The sequence below is a fragment of the Humulus lupulus genome, chromosome 5, assembly GCF_963169125.1.
Source record: "Humulus lupulus chromosome 5, drHumLupu1.1, whole genome shotgun sequence".
In the NCBI taxonomy this organism is placed as follows: Eukaryota; Viridiplantae; Streptophyta; class Magnoliopsida; order Rosales; family Cannabaceae; genus Humulus; species Humulus lupulus.
Genome location: NC_084797.1, coordinates 210,544,875 through 210,562,242, shown reverse-complemented (window position 1 = coordinate 210,562,242; position 17,368 = coordinate 210,544,875). Strand labels below are relative to the sequence as shown.

The window sequence follows — 17,368 nt, the reverse complement described above, 5'->3', positions numbered from 1 at the left end:
TGTTCTCCTCTGAGGAACTTTGTCCAACTCGTAGGACCTGTATGCAATGGCAACACATTGCAGACTATTTGCAGCTATGTTATCAATAGCTGTCTTGAAAAACTCCTGCCATAAGTGTTGAGTCTAGTTTTTGTTATGTTTTGGTGATGTTTTTAGTAGTCTTTTATTTCGTTTTTCTTTCATTTAGTGCGGGTTTATGCTTTGTTTGTTTGTTTTTGTGAATATCCAGAAGAATTGAGCATGTGGAAGAAAATGCCAAAGAAAGGGAAGAAATAATCAAGTTTTTCATCATATTTTGATTAAGAATGGTTCTCAACACAATTTGGAAGTGTTGGTGAAATTTTGGGATGAAAACTTGAAGAATTGAGAAATTCCTTAAGAGCCACGGCATGAGCAAAGTGGAGCCGCGGCTAGGGGGGAATCAGAGGCATTGTTTTTCTAGGAAGACCTCGGGCCGCGGCATAGCTATAGAGGGCCACGGCATAGATGGGCATTTTGCCCAGAATTCGTGATGCGGGCCGCGACATGGCTTCAGAGTGCTGCAGCATGGAAAGGGATTTCTGCCCAGGAATTTGGACACGGGCCGCGGCATAGTGTATGTAGAGCCGCGGCCCGCCTCTTTAAAATTTGAAACTTTAGGTTTTAACTTGGCGAGAAAGAAGAAAGAGGGGACGGACGAAAGGGGAGAGGACTGGATTTTGAAGGCTCAAGCTTAGAGTATTTTTACATGTTTTTCTTCTTCTTGATGTTATCTGTAATTTCTGTGTGATTAGCACTATGACTAGGAACTAATTTTCTGTTTAGGATGTTTAATTGAATCACTTGAATCCCTATTATGAACTAATGCAATTTTTAATATTCTTCTTCTTCACTCTTCTTCAATTCCATATAATCTGTTCTTTTAAATTGATTATTGATTGGCCATCTTTAGTCATTTACATATGTTTTTAAGTCAAAATCTGAGAAGTGAGATTTAATTATGCTGTGGTTATATTGGACATAATTCTAATTTAGAACGAAAGTATATGAATTAATTGTGTAACTGTTATTAAGTTGATTGAGATTAATGCTACCTGCGTGGTTCAATTTACCATAGAAATATAGGAAATTGTCATCTAGGTTGAGTTTATAATTCATAGTATGATTATAGGCTGATTTATCAACTTGTTAATTGAATTAGGTCAAAAGAAGGAGAATTCACACTTTGCATTAGGGAATAATAGGGAGGATAGTTGATGAGATTGAATATCCTAATTGTTTCTCAGTGATTAAATTAAAAGTTTTTCCATTAGTTGTTATTCTATTCAATTTTCAATTATTGTTTCTGCAATTTGTAGTTTCTTTTGCTATATTTATAAAAATCAAGAATTTCAATTCATCAAATAGAACAAGAAATTAATTGACTGGTAATTGGTAAATCATTCCTTGAGGACGATACTTGGTTTTACCATTTTATTACGAGTTTGCGACTGTGTGCACTTGCATAGCTATAAATTTCGCAACAAGTTTTTGGCGCCGTTGCCGGGGACTGAAAATAATTATCAATATCAGTCTAATTAATTTTTATTCTAATTTGATTTTAATTTATCTTGTTTCTAATCTGTTTAGTTGCTTAATTTTTCTATCTCAGGTGAATTTTGGTATATGCGTGGCAGAAAAGGAAAAGCCACACTTGTTCCTCTGAATCCCGAGATTGAAAAGTCTTGCAATCAAATCAGAAAGAGCAAGAGAGAGGCACAGAATTCTGTGACGATGGCACAGAATGACGGGGATGGCAGGAATGTTCTAAAACCAGGAGTTGTACAAGGGGTTCAGGCTCAGACCAATGTTGAGAGGAGCCTGAGAGATTATGTGCTACCCACTCTGACGGGAGTACAAAATAGTATACGCCCACCAGCTGTTGAGGCCAACAACTTCGAAATCAAGCCTGCTATTTTACAAATGGTGCAGTCATCTGTGCAATTCAATGGGTTGCCCTCTGAAGATCCTCACACCCATTTGTCCAACTTTCTGGAGCTGTGTGGAACCTTCAAATATAATGGGGTGAGCGATGACGCAATCAAGCTTAGGCTCTTCCCATTTTCTCTAAGGGACAGAGCTAAAAGTTGGCTGAACTCTCTGCAGCCAAGCTCTATTGTTACCTGGCAAGATCTAGCTCAAAAAATTTTGTCCAAATTCTTCCCTCCGTCCAAAGCTGCTAAATTGAGGGGAGAGATAAATAACTTTTGCCAGAATGACGGAGAGTCACTGTATGAAGCTTGGGAACGGTTTAAGGAACTCCTGAGAAGAAGTCCTCATCATGGCATTGAACAGTGGATGCTAGTACAGAATTTCTACAATGGTTTATGTCCAACAACCAGAACTATTATTGATGCTGCAGCGGGTGGCACTTTTATGAGCAAGAGCGCAACTGGCGCTTATGAGTTGCTAGAGGACATGGCCACAAATAACCATCAATGGTCTGAGGAAAGATCATCTGGAGCCAGAAAGGTAGTTGGGGTGCATGAGCTTGATGCAATCACTGCTCTAACAACGCAAGTAGCCTCTCTGACAAAGCAGTTACAACAGAGCAGTGTATCTGCTAATGCGGTTCAGATGGCATTGAGGTGTGAAATGTGTGGTGGTGCTCATTCTGTCGATCAGTGCCCTATCTGTATAAATAATAACACCTCAATGGATCATGCCCAAGTTCAAGCGGTGGGAAACTTTCAAAGGCCACTCAATAATCCATTTTCCAACAACTACAATCCTGGGTGGCGAAATCATCCCAATTTTTCGTGGAAGAATAATCAAGGCCAACAACCTCAGTTTCAGGGCCAATTTCAGAATAGCATGCCTCAGCCACCTATGAATCAAGCTTCATCATCACAACAGTTTAGGCCTCAACAATCAATGCCTCAACCTGAGAGGCCTAATGAACTGCAAGCTGCCTTGTTGACTCTTACTAATACTCAGACTCAATTTATGACTGAGACCAGATCCTCTATTCGAAACCTTGAGACACAGGTTGGGCAGTTGGCCAATATGCTCAATAACAGACCCCAAGGAAACTTGCCTAGTAATACTGAAGTAAACCCCAAGGAGCAAGTACAGGCAATTAATCTGAGAAGTGAGATTTAATTATGCTGTGGTTATATTGGACATAATTCTAATTTAGAACGAAAGTATCTGAATTAATTGTGTAACTGTTATTAAGTTGATTGAGATTAATGCTACCTGCGTGGTTCAATTTACCATAGAAATATAGGAAATTGTCATCTAGGTTGAGTTTATAATTCATAGTATGATTATAGGCTGCTTTATCAACTTGTTAATTGAATTAGGTCAAAAGAAGGAGAATTCACACTTTGCATTAGGGAATGATAGGGAGGATAGTTGATGAGATTGAATATCCTAATTGTTTCTCAGTGATTAAATTAAAAGTTTTTCCATTAGTTGTTATTCTATTCAATTTTCAATTATTGTTTCTGCAATTTGTAGTTTCTTTTGCTATATTTATAAAAATCAAGAATTTCAATTCATCAAATAGAACAAGAAATTAATTGACTGGTAATTGGTAAATCAGTCCTTGAGGACGATACTTGGTTTTACCATTTTATTACGAGTTTGCGACTGTGTGCACTTGCATAGCTATAAATTTCGCAACAATAAGAACATAAAAAAAAAATTGATCCAAATCGTTTGGAGACGAATTTGAGTATAAATTAATTTAATTTTCAATCAGGTAATTATCAGGGTGACATCATTTTGTTTAATTTCCAATTTTGATTCTACAAAATATTTGAAAGTGATCTGATAAGTATAAGATATCAAATCAAAATATGCATTGAACTACCGAAAATCATATATCCATTATGAACTTTAATTTAAGGCAACTTTGTAATTCAACCTTACACTTACCCAAAACATTCTGACCTAAAATCCTAATTATTGAACTAATGGAGTTCTTGCCATAGCTTCGTCAGCATATGGCTTATTGTTATTCACAGATTCCATTGTTTCCTTTTCAATTTCACATCTCAATACATCCTTATTTCATTTAAAAGAAAATCACTATTCCTAACCTTTTCTTCATCAATGGACTGCACACAACCATCTGAATCAAGATACCCTGTACACGAGGCCAAGACTATCTCCGCTGCTCCCTTCCAATGTATATGCACTTTTGAGTCCGCCTACCATGAAAATAAAACATAATATTGTTATCTAAGAACGACAAGAACACTGATAACCCCACATCTCAAACTACATGACTCCAGAAATTTTATCCAGTCCAATGTTGCCCAAGCAGCCACTGCCTTGAGACTTTCATGTTACTCTTCTCTAGTTCAGCCCAACTTTTTAAGTACATTTCTATAATTAAACTTGCTGCTCATACACATAGTTCAAAGCATCTCCTCCTAGTGTTCTATATGCATAAGAAAGGAATTTCTTTATTTCTACATCGTGTCCTCACTCTAAACCTTATAATCTTTAGGAGGGTAGAAACTCTAGCAGATCCCACGAGGAATTGATCCTCAGATATGAACCTTCCAACGTAATCCATTTCCCAACAATAGGTGAAAATAATACTGAAATCAATAGAAACTCTTCATGCCCACCTCAAATTTTTCCCAAATGGCTAAAACATAATAATGATCACTGTCATATATTTGACTAAAATTTTAGAATAAAGTAATATTCTAACACCAAATTCAAAATCCAAAATAGTAAGAACCAAAGGAGGACAAACAGAATATAATACCATAGCATTCCTCCTATTTACCCCAACAGAGAGAAAAAAACTTACCCAACACTCATGGATGCCCCACGCCTTACAGTAGATTGAGCCAATGATGTCGAGTCCCTCGCTTGCGCCTGCATCCACGATGTCGAGCCCAGCCACATTGTCGCGCCGCTACCTACACCGCCACCCACGACCCCTCTGTGAGACTGAGCCACCCACGACCCCTCCACGAGACCGAACCACCCAAGACCCCCGAGCCCCTATCGTATGCACCGTTTGCCCATGACCGGCCCCCAAGCCCCCCACCGTTTGACCAATACCCACGATCGGTGACCGTTGGCCCTTCATCGTTCGCTGTTCGTGTTGTTCGTCGAGCGTGAGGGAGAGGGAGTTGAGAGAGTGATTGTTGCAGCTGAGAAGTGAGAAAGATAGAGAGATAGGGTTTAGGGGAAAAGAAAAAAACGTGGATAGGTAGAATTTTTAGTTTTTATTTTAATTTTAAATACAAATTTATTATAAATATATTTTATTTATATTTTTTCCAACTATGTACACACGTGGCATGCCACATGTTATACAATGTGTACACATCATATTATTTACTCCACATAAGCTTCCAAATAAGCATTTATAATAATAAAATAATATAATGAAAATAAAAAATGGGGGGAAAATTGAGGGGGAATGGTTAAAAAATTTCCCTCCATAATATACGTAGGTAAAGATCATTACCTACTGATATTATTGGTAGGTAAAGCTATGTTCCAAAATATAATATAATGGACTAACATTTACCTACTAATATTATCTACCAATAAATATTGGTAGGCAAAACATTAGTTTCCCTACCAATATATATTGGTAGGTAAAATATTGGTAGGTAAAGATCAGATTTCTTGTAGTGTATGTCTTCCTTAATGTCTCGCCATGGAAAGGGGTGAGAATATTTGGGAAGAAGGGCAAGCTGAGCCCTAGGTTTTAGGTCCATTTGAGATCTCGGAGAGGATTGGTCAGGTGGCCTATAGGTTGGCCTTATCACCGGCATTGTTGACTGTGCATAACGTAGTTCATGTTTCAGTTCTTCGGAGATATGTATCAGATCTGACTCATGTTTTGAGTTACGAGGATCTGGAGCTTGAGGCAGATCTCTCCTACGAGGAACAGTCAGTCTAGACACTAGACAGAAAGGACAAGGTCCTGAGGAATAAAACTATACCTTTGGTTAAGGTATTATGGAGGAACACCAAGGTCGAGGAGGCGACCTGGGAGCTGGAGTCAGATATGCAAAGTCAGTATCCCAAGCTATTCAGGTAAAATTCGAGGATGAAATTTCCATAAGGAGGGGATAGTTGTAATGTCCCAAATTCTCTAATGTGGCTTAATGCCTAGATTAGGGGGCTCGGAGGGCCATAATTGATTTATTATGCAATTATGTGATTAAATGCATGATTATATGATGATAATTGCATGCTTGTGGGCCCAATTCTTATTAGAATGACATTTTCGTAATTTTGATCTGTTAAGAGCATATCTGTATATTTATGTGCATGTTTATGATTTATGGATGAGACCACATTATAATGTGGATATGTTTGAGCTATTCGGCATGAGACGATCGTAGAACGCAAGTTAGCGGTTTGGTCATGACGGGAGTAATTTTCAAGCTCGGGGTAAGTATGGGGGTAATTTGATACTTAGTACATTACCAAGAATAAACAGATAATGAGATATGATTTAATTATTATTTGAGAATATTAGGAATAACAGGAATTGGAGAACGTTAATTATGATTAGCGGGATAAGTGGGAAATGTCAGTTTTGCCCTTACTAGCTTTGAAGGATTAATATGACCCTAGGGGCATTTTAGTCTTTTATCCATTAGATAGACTTTAAGGGTGGTTGGTTGTAGAAGGGTCTTAAGCTAAGAATAGAGTTCCTTCTTTCACTCTCTCTTTCTCGATTATCTCTCTCTCTTGATTGAAATTTTGAAGCTTGGCTTGACGATTAAAGCTTGGGAATCGAGGCTTGAGGGTTTAGGTTTGTGATTAGCAGCTGAAAGGGATTCAATTCTGTGTTTAAGGTAAGGATTTTAGCTGAATTTTAAGGTTTTTGCTTTGTTTTAAGGTTATGTTTAAGCTTTGAATTTTGATTGTAGAATTGGGTATTTGGTGAGGTTTTAAGTGTTCAAAGCTTAGATTTTGTTGGTTGAATACTGGTAATGTTGTGATATTGATTGGTTGTGATAGTGGGATTAATTTGTTAAGATTTGGGCTGAGTTTAAATTGAGAAAAAAGCAAGGGAGCTAGGTTCGCTTCAAGTCGCGACCGAGTTCATGAAAGTTGCGACTTGAACCCATTCCAGAGCCTCCCCTGGGCTCTGTCTAGCAGGCGCACCATGACCCACTAGGTCAAGTCCCCGCCCGCCCCTGGCACCCCAAACAAGTTCTCTTTGTCTTGGGGGCGCGCCGCGGCCCTAGGGGGCAAGTCGCGGCCTGCCCCTTCCTTTTGTGCCAAGAGGGGTTTTCAAGGGTTTTAAGCGTGAGTTTTCATTTCCTTAGGCTCGAGATCGAATCTACTAACTGTTTCGGTACGATTAGAGGCCCCGGGAGCGGGGTTTAGACCATGAACTTTTCATTATTCATTTTTATTGATGGGATTTCATATTTTGTTATGACTAGATGACCGCTAAGGGACTTAAGGACCGATCGTTCTCAAGAGTCGTTCTTTTATTATTTCACGCTCGAACCAGAGGTAAGAAAAATGCACCCAGTATGTGACATGCATGGTTATTAATGAGGCATGTTGAGTGCTCTATATATGGACATTGATTGCATAGTAAATGCATAGCAGCTTTGCTCATCTATGTATGGCACTGACTTATTAGTGAGGGAACAACAATGGTGTTTAGTATTGATCGTGAAGATGTGACTTATGAGTCAAGTTCAGCAGTGATACTGAGCACTAGTCGTATGGTATTGGCTTAAGAGTCAAGAATAGCATTAGTGTGTTTAACACAGGCCGAAATGATTAGATCTAATCAACATGAGCATGAAATGCTTGACCTACCCCAAGGTCGAAGAAAACTAAAAGCGCTTGTCTAGTCTAAAGGCTAGTTACGTAGAGCCAGGGCCAAAAGGCTCAAGTGACTGAATGTCACATGGCTTAGGGAGCGGATCCCCAGAGATAGACTTATTAGTCATCTATTCAGAGAGTGACTTATTAGTCATCTATCCAGAGATAGACTTATTAGTCATCTATTCAGAGAGTGACTTATTAGTCACCTATCTGATTAGGGTGCGGATCCCCAGAGTATGACTCATTATCTGATTAGGGCTACAAGCCCCAGAATGATTACCATAATCATTTATTGATATTACATCCATGTAGTAATAAGGTTTCTTGCCGAGCCTTGGCTCACGGGTGCTATGTGGTGCAAGTAAAGTGAAAGAAAAGCTCACCCAGCCTTGAGTGGAGAGCTTAGGTGGCGATGTGTACATATGCAGCCGCTTGACCCCCACGGCCAAGGTGTTTCTCAGAGGAACTAAGGGTTAACCCTACTTTTGCCACTTAGGTCAGCGGGTTGTAATTTTTATACTGTAATAACCATTTTGGATTGTAAACACTTTTATGGGCCTATGTACAGTTTAGTGTTTTAAATAAATTATATTCATTCCTTTTGATTGAAATTTTCACCCTGACCTATTAATAATACTTAAATGCATGTGTTATAACCAAATGAATCGTTTAGCGAGTTAAGCACTATTTAAAGTCCACAGTATTGGTCTTTGAGTAATTGGGGGGCGTTACGGTAACGAACAAGTCATAGAACTCAAATAATACAATCAGTTAGAATACTAACAACTCAGAATTGAGATTGAATTGACATATGTTCAACTATATGATATGACTAGAATAGATAATAACTGTATGTTTACTTATTCTATCTACTGTCAATATTGGTCCAGTCCGATGTAACAAATACATCTGATCTTATCTACTTTGCTAGTATTCTGGGAAGAACATAACACTACATTGTGTAAGTAGATTATATCATAGATTGACAAGATTTTGTAAATCATGTGCACTAACTAATCTTAGGACTAACTTATTTTGAACATATAATCATATTTATATTCCACTGTGATTATGTCACTATAAATATGATTAGCTATATGATCGGGATTTAATAGAAGTTTGTATTAAACAAATAATCATGAAAATAAAACATGTAAGCAAAGTTATTGACCAAGTCAAAAAATGATTTCTATTTTTTTTATTGATAATAAAATGAGATTACAAAGAAATTGAGTTTTAATTAGGGCATAAAACCCTTACAGAATATAACGATGTATTTTCTTTTCCTCTGCAGGTCTAATATTCAAAATTCGTAATCCAAAATTATTCTAAAAGTTAGTCCTAAACCCTTTTATAGTCCCATTGAAATTAAATTTAAAATTAAAAGTTAAAGTTGAAAAAGTATTGCAAGCCTCAGCCTTAAATGATGATTTTGTTTTCTTTCTTTAGGCTAGCAGGGGTAAATGAGTTTAAATTTTTCGGAACCTTGGAATATCTAGTAGTTTTATTAGGATTGTCAACAGTGATGGAGGCACAAACATTTTTCATGGGGGCAAATAATCAAAAGAAATATGAGGGGGGAGGAGGGGGCATATAATTTTTGAAGAAAATAGGAATAATAATTAAAAGGGTAATTGGTAACAAAAATACCCAATGTTTGTATTTTGTTTTAGTTATATACTTAATCTTTTTTTTTGCGGTTATAATACCTAATGTTACTAAATCAGTGATTTCTCATTACCACTTCCTCAATTTTCTCTCTTAGTTCCTGATTCAGTAGACACGTGTCAACTCATTATTAGAATTAACAGTCACATATCAATGAGAAACGAATATATGTCTGCTAAGTCAACAATTAACATAGAAAAATGGAAGAAGTAGTAAGGAATTCAGTATTTTGGTAACATATGTATTATTGCTGTAAAAAAAAGACTGAGAACAAATATTGGGTATTTATGCTATCAATTGCCCTAATTAAAAAGTACTATAAAAATTATTCTTTTCCAAAAAAATTTGTTTGGGGACCCTTTGTCAATGATTGTCGCCAATTGTGGGATTCCGGAAGCATGTTGAAAGTAGTGGTTTGTGTATATTATTATTTTCATTTTTTAGTATGAAGATGAGTTATTTTTTCAATTCCCAGCAAATTTTTGTAATTACTTTTATATTAGGTTTAATTATGTAAAATTCCCTTAAAAATAATCAATGCATAATATTTTATATAATAAAAAATTAACACAGGGATTTTCAAGTTCTCACACAACTTTTCTTATTATTATTTTGTTTTACTTTGTATCCTCACCAGTGACAATTTCAATAATATTGTTTGAACCATAGTAGGATATTCTTTAAATAAAATAATTAAACATAACATCGATGAATAATATTATCATTTAATTGCATTTTTATTTAAATATTTAATTATTATTATTATTTGAACACAAAAATAATAAAATAATAATCGACAATGAAAATTTTAATCATAATTCAGTATGATATTGACATAAAAAAACCAATATCAATAAAATTTTACTTAACTATTAATTTTCGACATTATTTTCTTAAAACTGACTATTTATTCTTCACGATCAATAAGTCATATAAAATTAAAAAATGAAAATATTTTTTTAGTACTATATGGTAAGATATAAAAAAACTCACATAGTTAAGCACAAAACAATGACATATTATAGTTGTTATGCTTAGGCCAACTCCATTCGCGCCGCAAAACACAAAAGTAGTGTTGATTTTACACAAAATCTCCCCAGAGACTATAAATTTCCCTATTTTTGTGTTGTCTACTGTGTCTCAACAATAATAATAAAAAGTTTATTTTTGTGTAATTTTTAGTATTGTGATTGAAATAAGAAAATATTAGTGTTAAAATTACATTATATTAGTGTTGTTTCAACACAATTTTTGTGTTAAACTACATAAGAGTTTTACGCTTATTCTAGATTCATATGCTTCGAAATGATCATATAAGAAACCAAACTAATCTAAGAGCATATACATTTTGCAATGACTTTGACAAATTTGGCATTGAACTTGATAATATTGACCAATTAAAATGTTTGATCATTAATACTTCTAATTAAGCTTTATCAGATGACTTACAAGATATTTTATGTCTAATTATAAACATACACCCTGAAAAAAAAATGTAGAGTTACAAAGCAAACAAAAGGAATATATAAGTAGAATAAATTATATATATTTTTGTTGATATTTAATAAACTATATCAAACCAATAAAATAAAATAAAAATCAACAATAAGTTAGAAGTAGTGTGATTTGACCGAGTTTGTAGATTTATTTAACATCAACACTCATTGCCATGGATGAGGCTGAAGGCTAAAGGCTAAAACTATCTCTAAACTAATAATATAACATGGCAGATAATCGTTTTTTTGCCTTAAGTATGATTTTGTCCCTATTTGTCTTCACGTTTCTTAAAACTATTCTTCTTTTACTCTCTCACTAATTTCTCAATTTCTATAATAAGGCTTAGTGCATTCATTAGGGAGTCAGGAAGGCAATAATTGAATTAATTATGTGATTATATGCATGATTATGTGAGTTATATTATAATATGATTATGTTTGAATGTTTAGGTGTATTAAGTATGCATGTGGGCCCGTTCCTTATTAGAATGATATTTTCGTAATTTTGAACCATTGATGGCATATTTGTAAATATATGTGTTTCTATGATTGAGACCATATTATTATTTTGATATATTTAAGTTACTCAACACGAGGCGATCCTAGTGAGCAAATTAGCAATTTAGTCACAACGGGGTCAAATACCCAACTCAGGGTGTGGTTCAGGAGTATTTTGGGTAATTTAGTACATTACCGGGATTTATTGGATAATAGGAAGTTATTTGGGATTACTTGAGCATATTGGAATTAACTGAGAAATTAGGAGGTGTTAATTGAGATTAGCGGGAAATGTGGCAAATGACGATAGTGCCCTTGGGGGCATTAAAGGAGTAAGGCTTGACAAAAGGGCATTTTAGTCTTTTATGCCAAGGGAGTGACTTAGTCACTGGATTACTTCAGCAATAGGAAACCTGAAAGGCAGCTCACATTCGCTCTCTCTCGCTTTCTCACTCACTAGAGAAAGAAGTTTCTCTCATTTTTGCTCTTGAAGAGAAGCCCTTGAATTCTAAGTTGGGAAGTGATATTTGATGGATTGGGAAGCTTGCTGCTGAGAATTAGGAGTGGCTAAACTAGGAATACAATTGAGAATCTTGGATTTGCAGAGGTAAATTTAAGTTTTATTTAAGTTATCTTGAGTGAAGAGAGTTTGAATTTTGGGTTTAGGTTGAGTTTTGGTGTATTTAAAGGCTATTTATTGTTTACCTAAGTTGCTAAGACCATTTCCGTGGTCAAATTGGGTCAAACTATGTTTTGGGATGGATTTCGGAGACTTGCGATTTTTTAAAATAGCTGGTTTTCAGAGTTCGCAGGGTCACGTCACGTCCCTATTCTTGGGGTGTCACGTTCCTCGTGAACTCGGAGAAGCAGGGGAGGTGCCTCAAACCACCTTGGCGCCGTGGCGCTAGAAAGGTTGTGTCACGGCGAGTGTCTAGTGATTTTGGGGTGCAGGCTCTCTGACTTGTAGAGTGTCGCGACCCCTAGTAAAAGGCGTCGCGGCTCGAATTGAGGAAAATGGCCAGCTTAGGTTTTGAGTTGCGAGGACTCAAACCTAAGGGCTCGAGAAGGGTTCTACTACTTGATTTATTAGAATTCGAGGTCTCAAAGGCTAGGACTCGGTCTAGAAGCCTTTATTTACTCGATATTGATGAATATTTTTTATTATGGTTGTGACTAGGTACCGCTAGGGCTCGGAAGGGGAACATGCTCGAGGGTCATTTTTATTTAGCTTGTGCTTGGACTAGAGGTAAGAAAACTGCACCTAATACATGATATATGTGATTAAGGCTTGGCCCGGTTGCTGAACATGGTTATGATTAGGGCCCGGAGCCTTGTGAATGAGCATGATTATGATTTTGCCTGCGAATGTTTGATTAAGCATGCTAGAATGCTCTATATTTGGATAATTGTTAAATGATGTATGCTTGTCTGTATTATCTGATTGAAAATGCTTGACTTATAAGCTAAGGACAGCAATAGCGCACTGAATGTTGGCCGAAAGGATTGACTTATAAGTCAAGAGCGGCAATAGAGCACTGAGTGCATGCTTATATGGTTAGGTCTAATTAGGAGCGTGGTATACGCTTGATCGACTCTATGGCGTTTAGAAAATAAAGCGCCAAGTACGCTTGGCTAGCCCTAAGGCTGGTTATACAGAGGATATGACATTGAGTCCCAATGTGACTCTCTAGTCACTTATCCTTGGGCAATGAGCCTCGGTATGACTCTATGGTCACTTATTTAAGGCAACGGGCCGCCAGTGTGACATTGTAGTCACTTACTTTAATTGAATGCGTGCATGAGTAGGGTTAGTACTGCTAGGTAGGCTAATTATGATTCCGTAATATGTTGTTAACTGCTTATGAGTATGTTTAAGTTTTTTTGCTGAGCCTCGGCTCACAAGTGCTATGTGGTGCAAGTAAAGGAAAAAGGAAGTTGGACTAGCCATAAGTTGGAGAGCTTCAGTGGGGGCATGTACATATGCAGCTTGCTCGACCACCACGACCAAGGATTCACAGAGACACTAGGGTTGAACCCTAATTTTTCTGCTTAGGTCGGCTTATGTTGTAATTACCCTTTTGAACTGTAAATGACCTTGAAAATGTTTATTTTGGGATCCCATAAACAAACTTAAACATTTTAATGAAATAATTATTTCTTTTGATTAAAATTTTTAACTTTAATTCGTTAATCACCTTTAGTTGTACGTTTATGGCCAAATGACTCGTTTAGAGAGTATAACACTATTCAAAATACACAGTGTAACAACCTTAGCTATCCTAAACATTGCAGTTTTAGTATAAATTTATCTCACCAAAAGAAAAAACTTTGAATAGATGTGTTGAATATCAGAAAAATAATTATAATTTTTCGACTAAATAAACTTATATGTGATTGTATACTCGTTGACTTTCTCAAGGAAAATATCAACAGATACATGCAAATTTTTTAGTGCTAATACTTTATGAATGATTATTCAAAAATTCTCATCTCCAAAGTACTAACATACGACAACAAACATCTTTTATCTTCAGTAGCTTTTAATAAAACATCTCGTGGGAGTAAAAAAATGAATAATAAGAAATAAAATTCATAATAGAAACTTGTTATACCCATTTACGTAGTGTTACTAGCCATCGGCCCACATCATGCATAAGGCCTAGTCACTTGTAAATTTGTATACTTTTTTGGTCAAGCACAATAACTTAAACTCACACTCAATTGTAATCATAACTCTTCAATATAAATAAAAGAAGTAAAGACCAAAAGAAAAATAATAGGAAAAAATGGGTGACCGCTTTTCACATAGAGAGCTCTCCATCTTCAATAGAACCAAATAGCTAAAAATTAAATATAAATATAATCTAGAACTTGCAAGATCAATAACATTGACTAAGTAGGTGTAGATTATCTTTCTGGGGCTGAACCACTATAAAACTATTTCTATCTATTATTTCTGGACATTAGATACATCTCAAATGCTTTATTTAGATCTCAACGTGTCAACAAAACTAAAATCAAGACTAATAAATAAATAAATAATTTTACGATTTTAGTAAAATTTGATAAAATGAAAAAAATAGGTAGGAAATTTATATCAAAAGTGTATGATAAAGGTAAACTATATATATGATAGATTATACAGGATAATTAATTGACAAACGCATATGTGACTAATTGTTAAAAAAAAAGGAAACATGTCATCATTTTATTATCAACTAATTAATAAACCCGACAAAAAAAAGTTTATACCTAGAAAGTTTATATCTTTTTTAAATTTGTGCTTTTAGTTAATTCTTTTTAACTAAAATTATAAATAATTTACTAACATTTAACAATATTTAATTTTTTTATTATTAAAATTGAATTTAGGAGTATGCTTGAACAAGTTTATAAAATTCAGGATTTAAAAACTAATTTATAAAAAATAAAATCCAAACAGATAATAAAATAAAACACTCAAACAAATTTTGGCATTCTAAGAAGTAATATTCCATAAAATCGAAATTACTTCTATAGTTTGCCATGAATATTTTTTCTCCCTCTTTCTTCTGAAAGAAACAAAGGCACTTTTTGTGTGGATGTAGCGATTATACATATCAAACAATCAAACAAAGACAAGACAACCCTACATACTGAAATTTCATAAAAACCAATAAGTTATATATCAAGTTCTTTTCTAAGAACAATACCACTTTTGTAATTTTTGTGGCTAACAACAAAACAATAAAAATCCTTTGTATACCATGATCCTTGTTTTAAAAACAAAAACTATCATAATAACCTGAAATTTCATTTAAAACATTATACATATATCTTTAAATAAAGCCTATCAAGAGAGAGAAACTAAATATTAAAATAGTTGGAAGTAATCTTCAATTTGATTTTGTTTTTGATAAATTACCTTGATAACTTTTTACTCATCTGGGCACTCGATCTTTTAATGGATGCAATTCTCTGAAGCCTAATTTGCTCTCTAAATTTGGCTATGAATTCGTCAGCTTTCTTATCCACATCAGGGCCTCCATCTCCTACACCGTTGGACGATGTCGTTTCTTCATTCTTTTCAGGACTCTGTCTTGGGCTTTCAACGACATCGTTTGGTCCAAAACGACCTCCAATTTCCTCGTCCTCGCTCTCTGTCTCTTCTTGATCGGATTCCTGGCTTGCGTTGTCCTCAGCTCTATCTGTGCTAACCGATCTTCCCATTGATAAGCTATCAAAACGACTTCTTGTCCCGTCGTTTGAAAAAGTAAAGCTTGGTTTAAACGACGATGATTTGTAAGAAAACGATGGTGGGGGTGGTGGTGGAGGAGGATACGACTTGTCGTATGATGTCTTCTTCTTGACCCTGTCCTCTGAAATCTTCGGTTGGGACTCTGATGAATTGTTCGGCGAAGACAACGACGGTGAAGAGGAAAACGAACTGGGTCGGGTCAAACGAGAGGGTTGAGTCCTCGGAACCCGAGATTCGACCCGACTGAATTCGTGTTCCCCCATTGAAGCATGATGACTGCTACTATTAACCTCTTCTTTCATCTCTAACCTTCCCGATCTCGATCGCCATGGAATCGGCGAAGGAAGAACAACACTTTCCTTCAACTTTTCCTCTAATTCATCATGATCCAACTCTCCGAATTCCTTGTTAGAATTGCTCGAAAACCTTTTCGAAGCGGTCTTCGAGTTCGGCCGAGTAACACCAGAGCCCGAAACGACGGCGTTTTCTATTGCGCCATCCTCCGTGGCCGACTCAGGAATCCGAGACCTCAAGCTCCGGACAGGCAGAAGCAGTGGTCTTTCTCCTGTTCTCGACCCGTTGCTGTTTCCGCCATTTTCGTTGGTAACAGAGCTTTCTTTAGCTACGACAACCATCGGTGGTTCGTTCCTGTAGTACTGACTACTCCATGTCTGGACCTTGTTATCATCAGACACAGATGGGTTCTCTGGCTCGTCATCAAAGACCGACGAAACCTGGAGAAGTCGGGAGACGTAGGACTGGGCATTGTCTAATTTGGAGTTGCCGTTTTCCTTCTCTGCGTCGTCGTTTTTGCGACTGAATAGACCGTACGAGATGGCTATGCCAACGAAGAGAAGATGGATAAGCTCCCAGCTTCTGGTAATTAAATTCTGGTTTATGAAGTCAGGAGCTTGTGATGGGAAAAGTGGTAGAACGATCAAGAAAAGTGTAACTATGGCGGCTTTGTAGAGAAAATTAGAGTGGAACTTACTTTGGTTTTCTTGCATTGGGTCTGAAGCTAGCTTTTGGGGTTTGGCATATGTGTCTGCTTCGCCTGCCATTGATGAACACATGGAGAGACAAAGAAAGCTTTGGTTGAAGATATGTAGTTAAATTTAGTAGCAGAGCAAAGAAGAAGAAGAAGAAAAAGAAGACTTAGGTGTTAAGCAAAAGTAGAAAAAGAGGAAAGGTTTTGAGAACTGTGAGAGCAAATTTCACTCCATTCTTTATTTTAGCTTTGCTTTTAGAAGGTTCTCTTTTAAACTTCTAATGACATATATAACCTTTTTCTTTATCAATTTGTTCGATTTGAGAGTATTCTTTTTTTTTTTCAACATGAGATTTTTTCTATGTTTAATTCAACGAACTCGATCACAAAATTGCAATCTGGTTCAAAATTTTAACTGAGCCATGTTAATTTAGTTATTTTAGAAGATATGCAATATTAAGATGAAAATAATAACAATCAAATTTGGATTCAATTAGGACTTAGAAATTTCAAAAGAATAAAATTTTAATATGTGAAAAAAATTCTTCCAAATTAATTAGAATAACCTACTAAATTAAATTGCTGCAAAAAACTGATAAATTCAATAATTATGTAAAGTTTTACATAATCCCATCATCAATTTTTATTTTATTTTTAAGAAAGTCTATATTGTGATATGAC

The 17,368-nt window shown here is 35.8% G+C and overlaps 1 protein-coding gene and 1 non-coding gene across 2 annotated transcripts; both read right to left on the bottom strand.

Annotated features, from left to right (window-relative positions):
* Positions 1-2,199: 2,199 nt before the first annotated feature.
* LOC133781187 (small nucleolar RNA R71) lies at positions 2,200-2,306 on the bottom strand. The gene has a single exon (XR_009869977.1). It is a non-coding gene; the product is annotated as a small nucleolar RNA R71 (small nucleolar RNA).
* A 12,624-nt stretch (positions 2,307-14,930) lies between these two features.
* Positions 14,931-16,980, bottom strand: LOC133778117 (uncharacterized). The gene has a single exon (XM_062217940.1). The coding sequence runs from the start codon at positions 16,770-16,772 to the stop codon at positions 15,363-15,365; it is 1,410 nt and encodes a 469-aa protein (XP_062073924.1). The 5' UTR covers positions 16,773-16,980; the 3' UTR covers positions 14,931-15,362.
* Between the last annotated feature and the right edge of the window lie 388 nt (positions 16,981-17,368).

Bases quoted from the DNA above. Each gene is read 5' to 3' on its own strand.
- LOC133778117 (XM_062217940.1), bottom strand. From the start codon at position 16,772: ATGTGTTCATCAATGGCAGGCGAAGCAGACACATATGCCAAACCCCAA.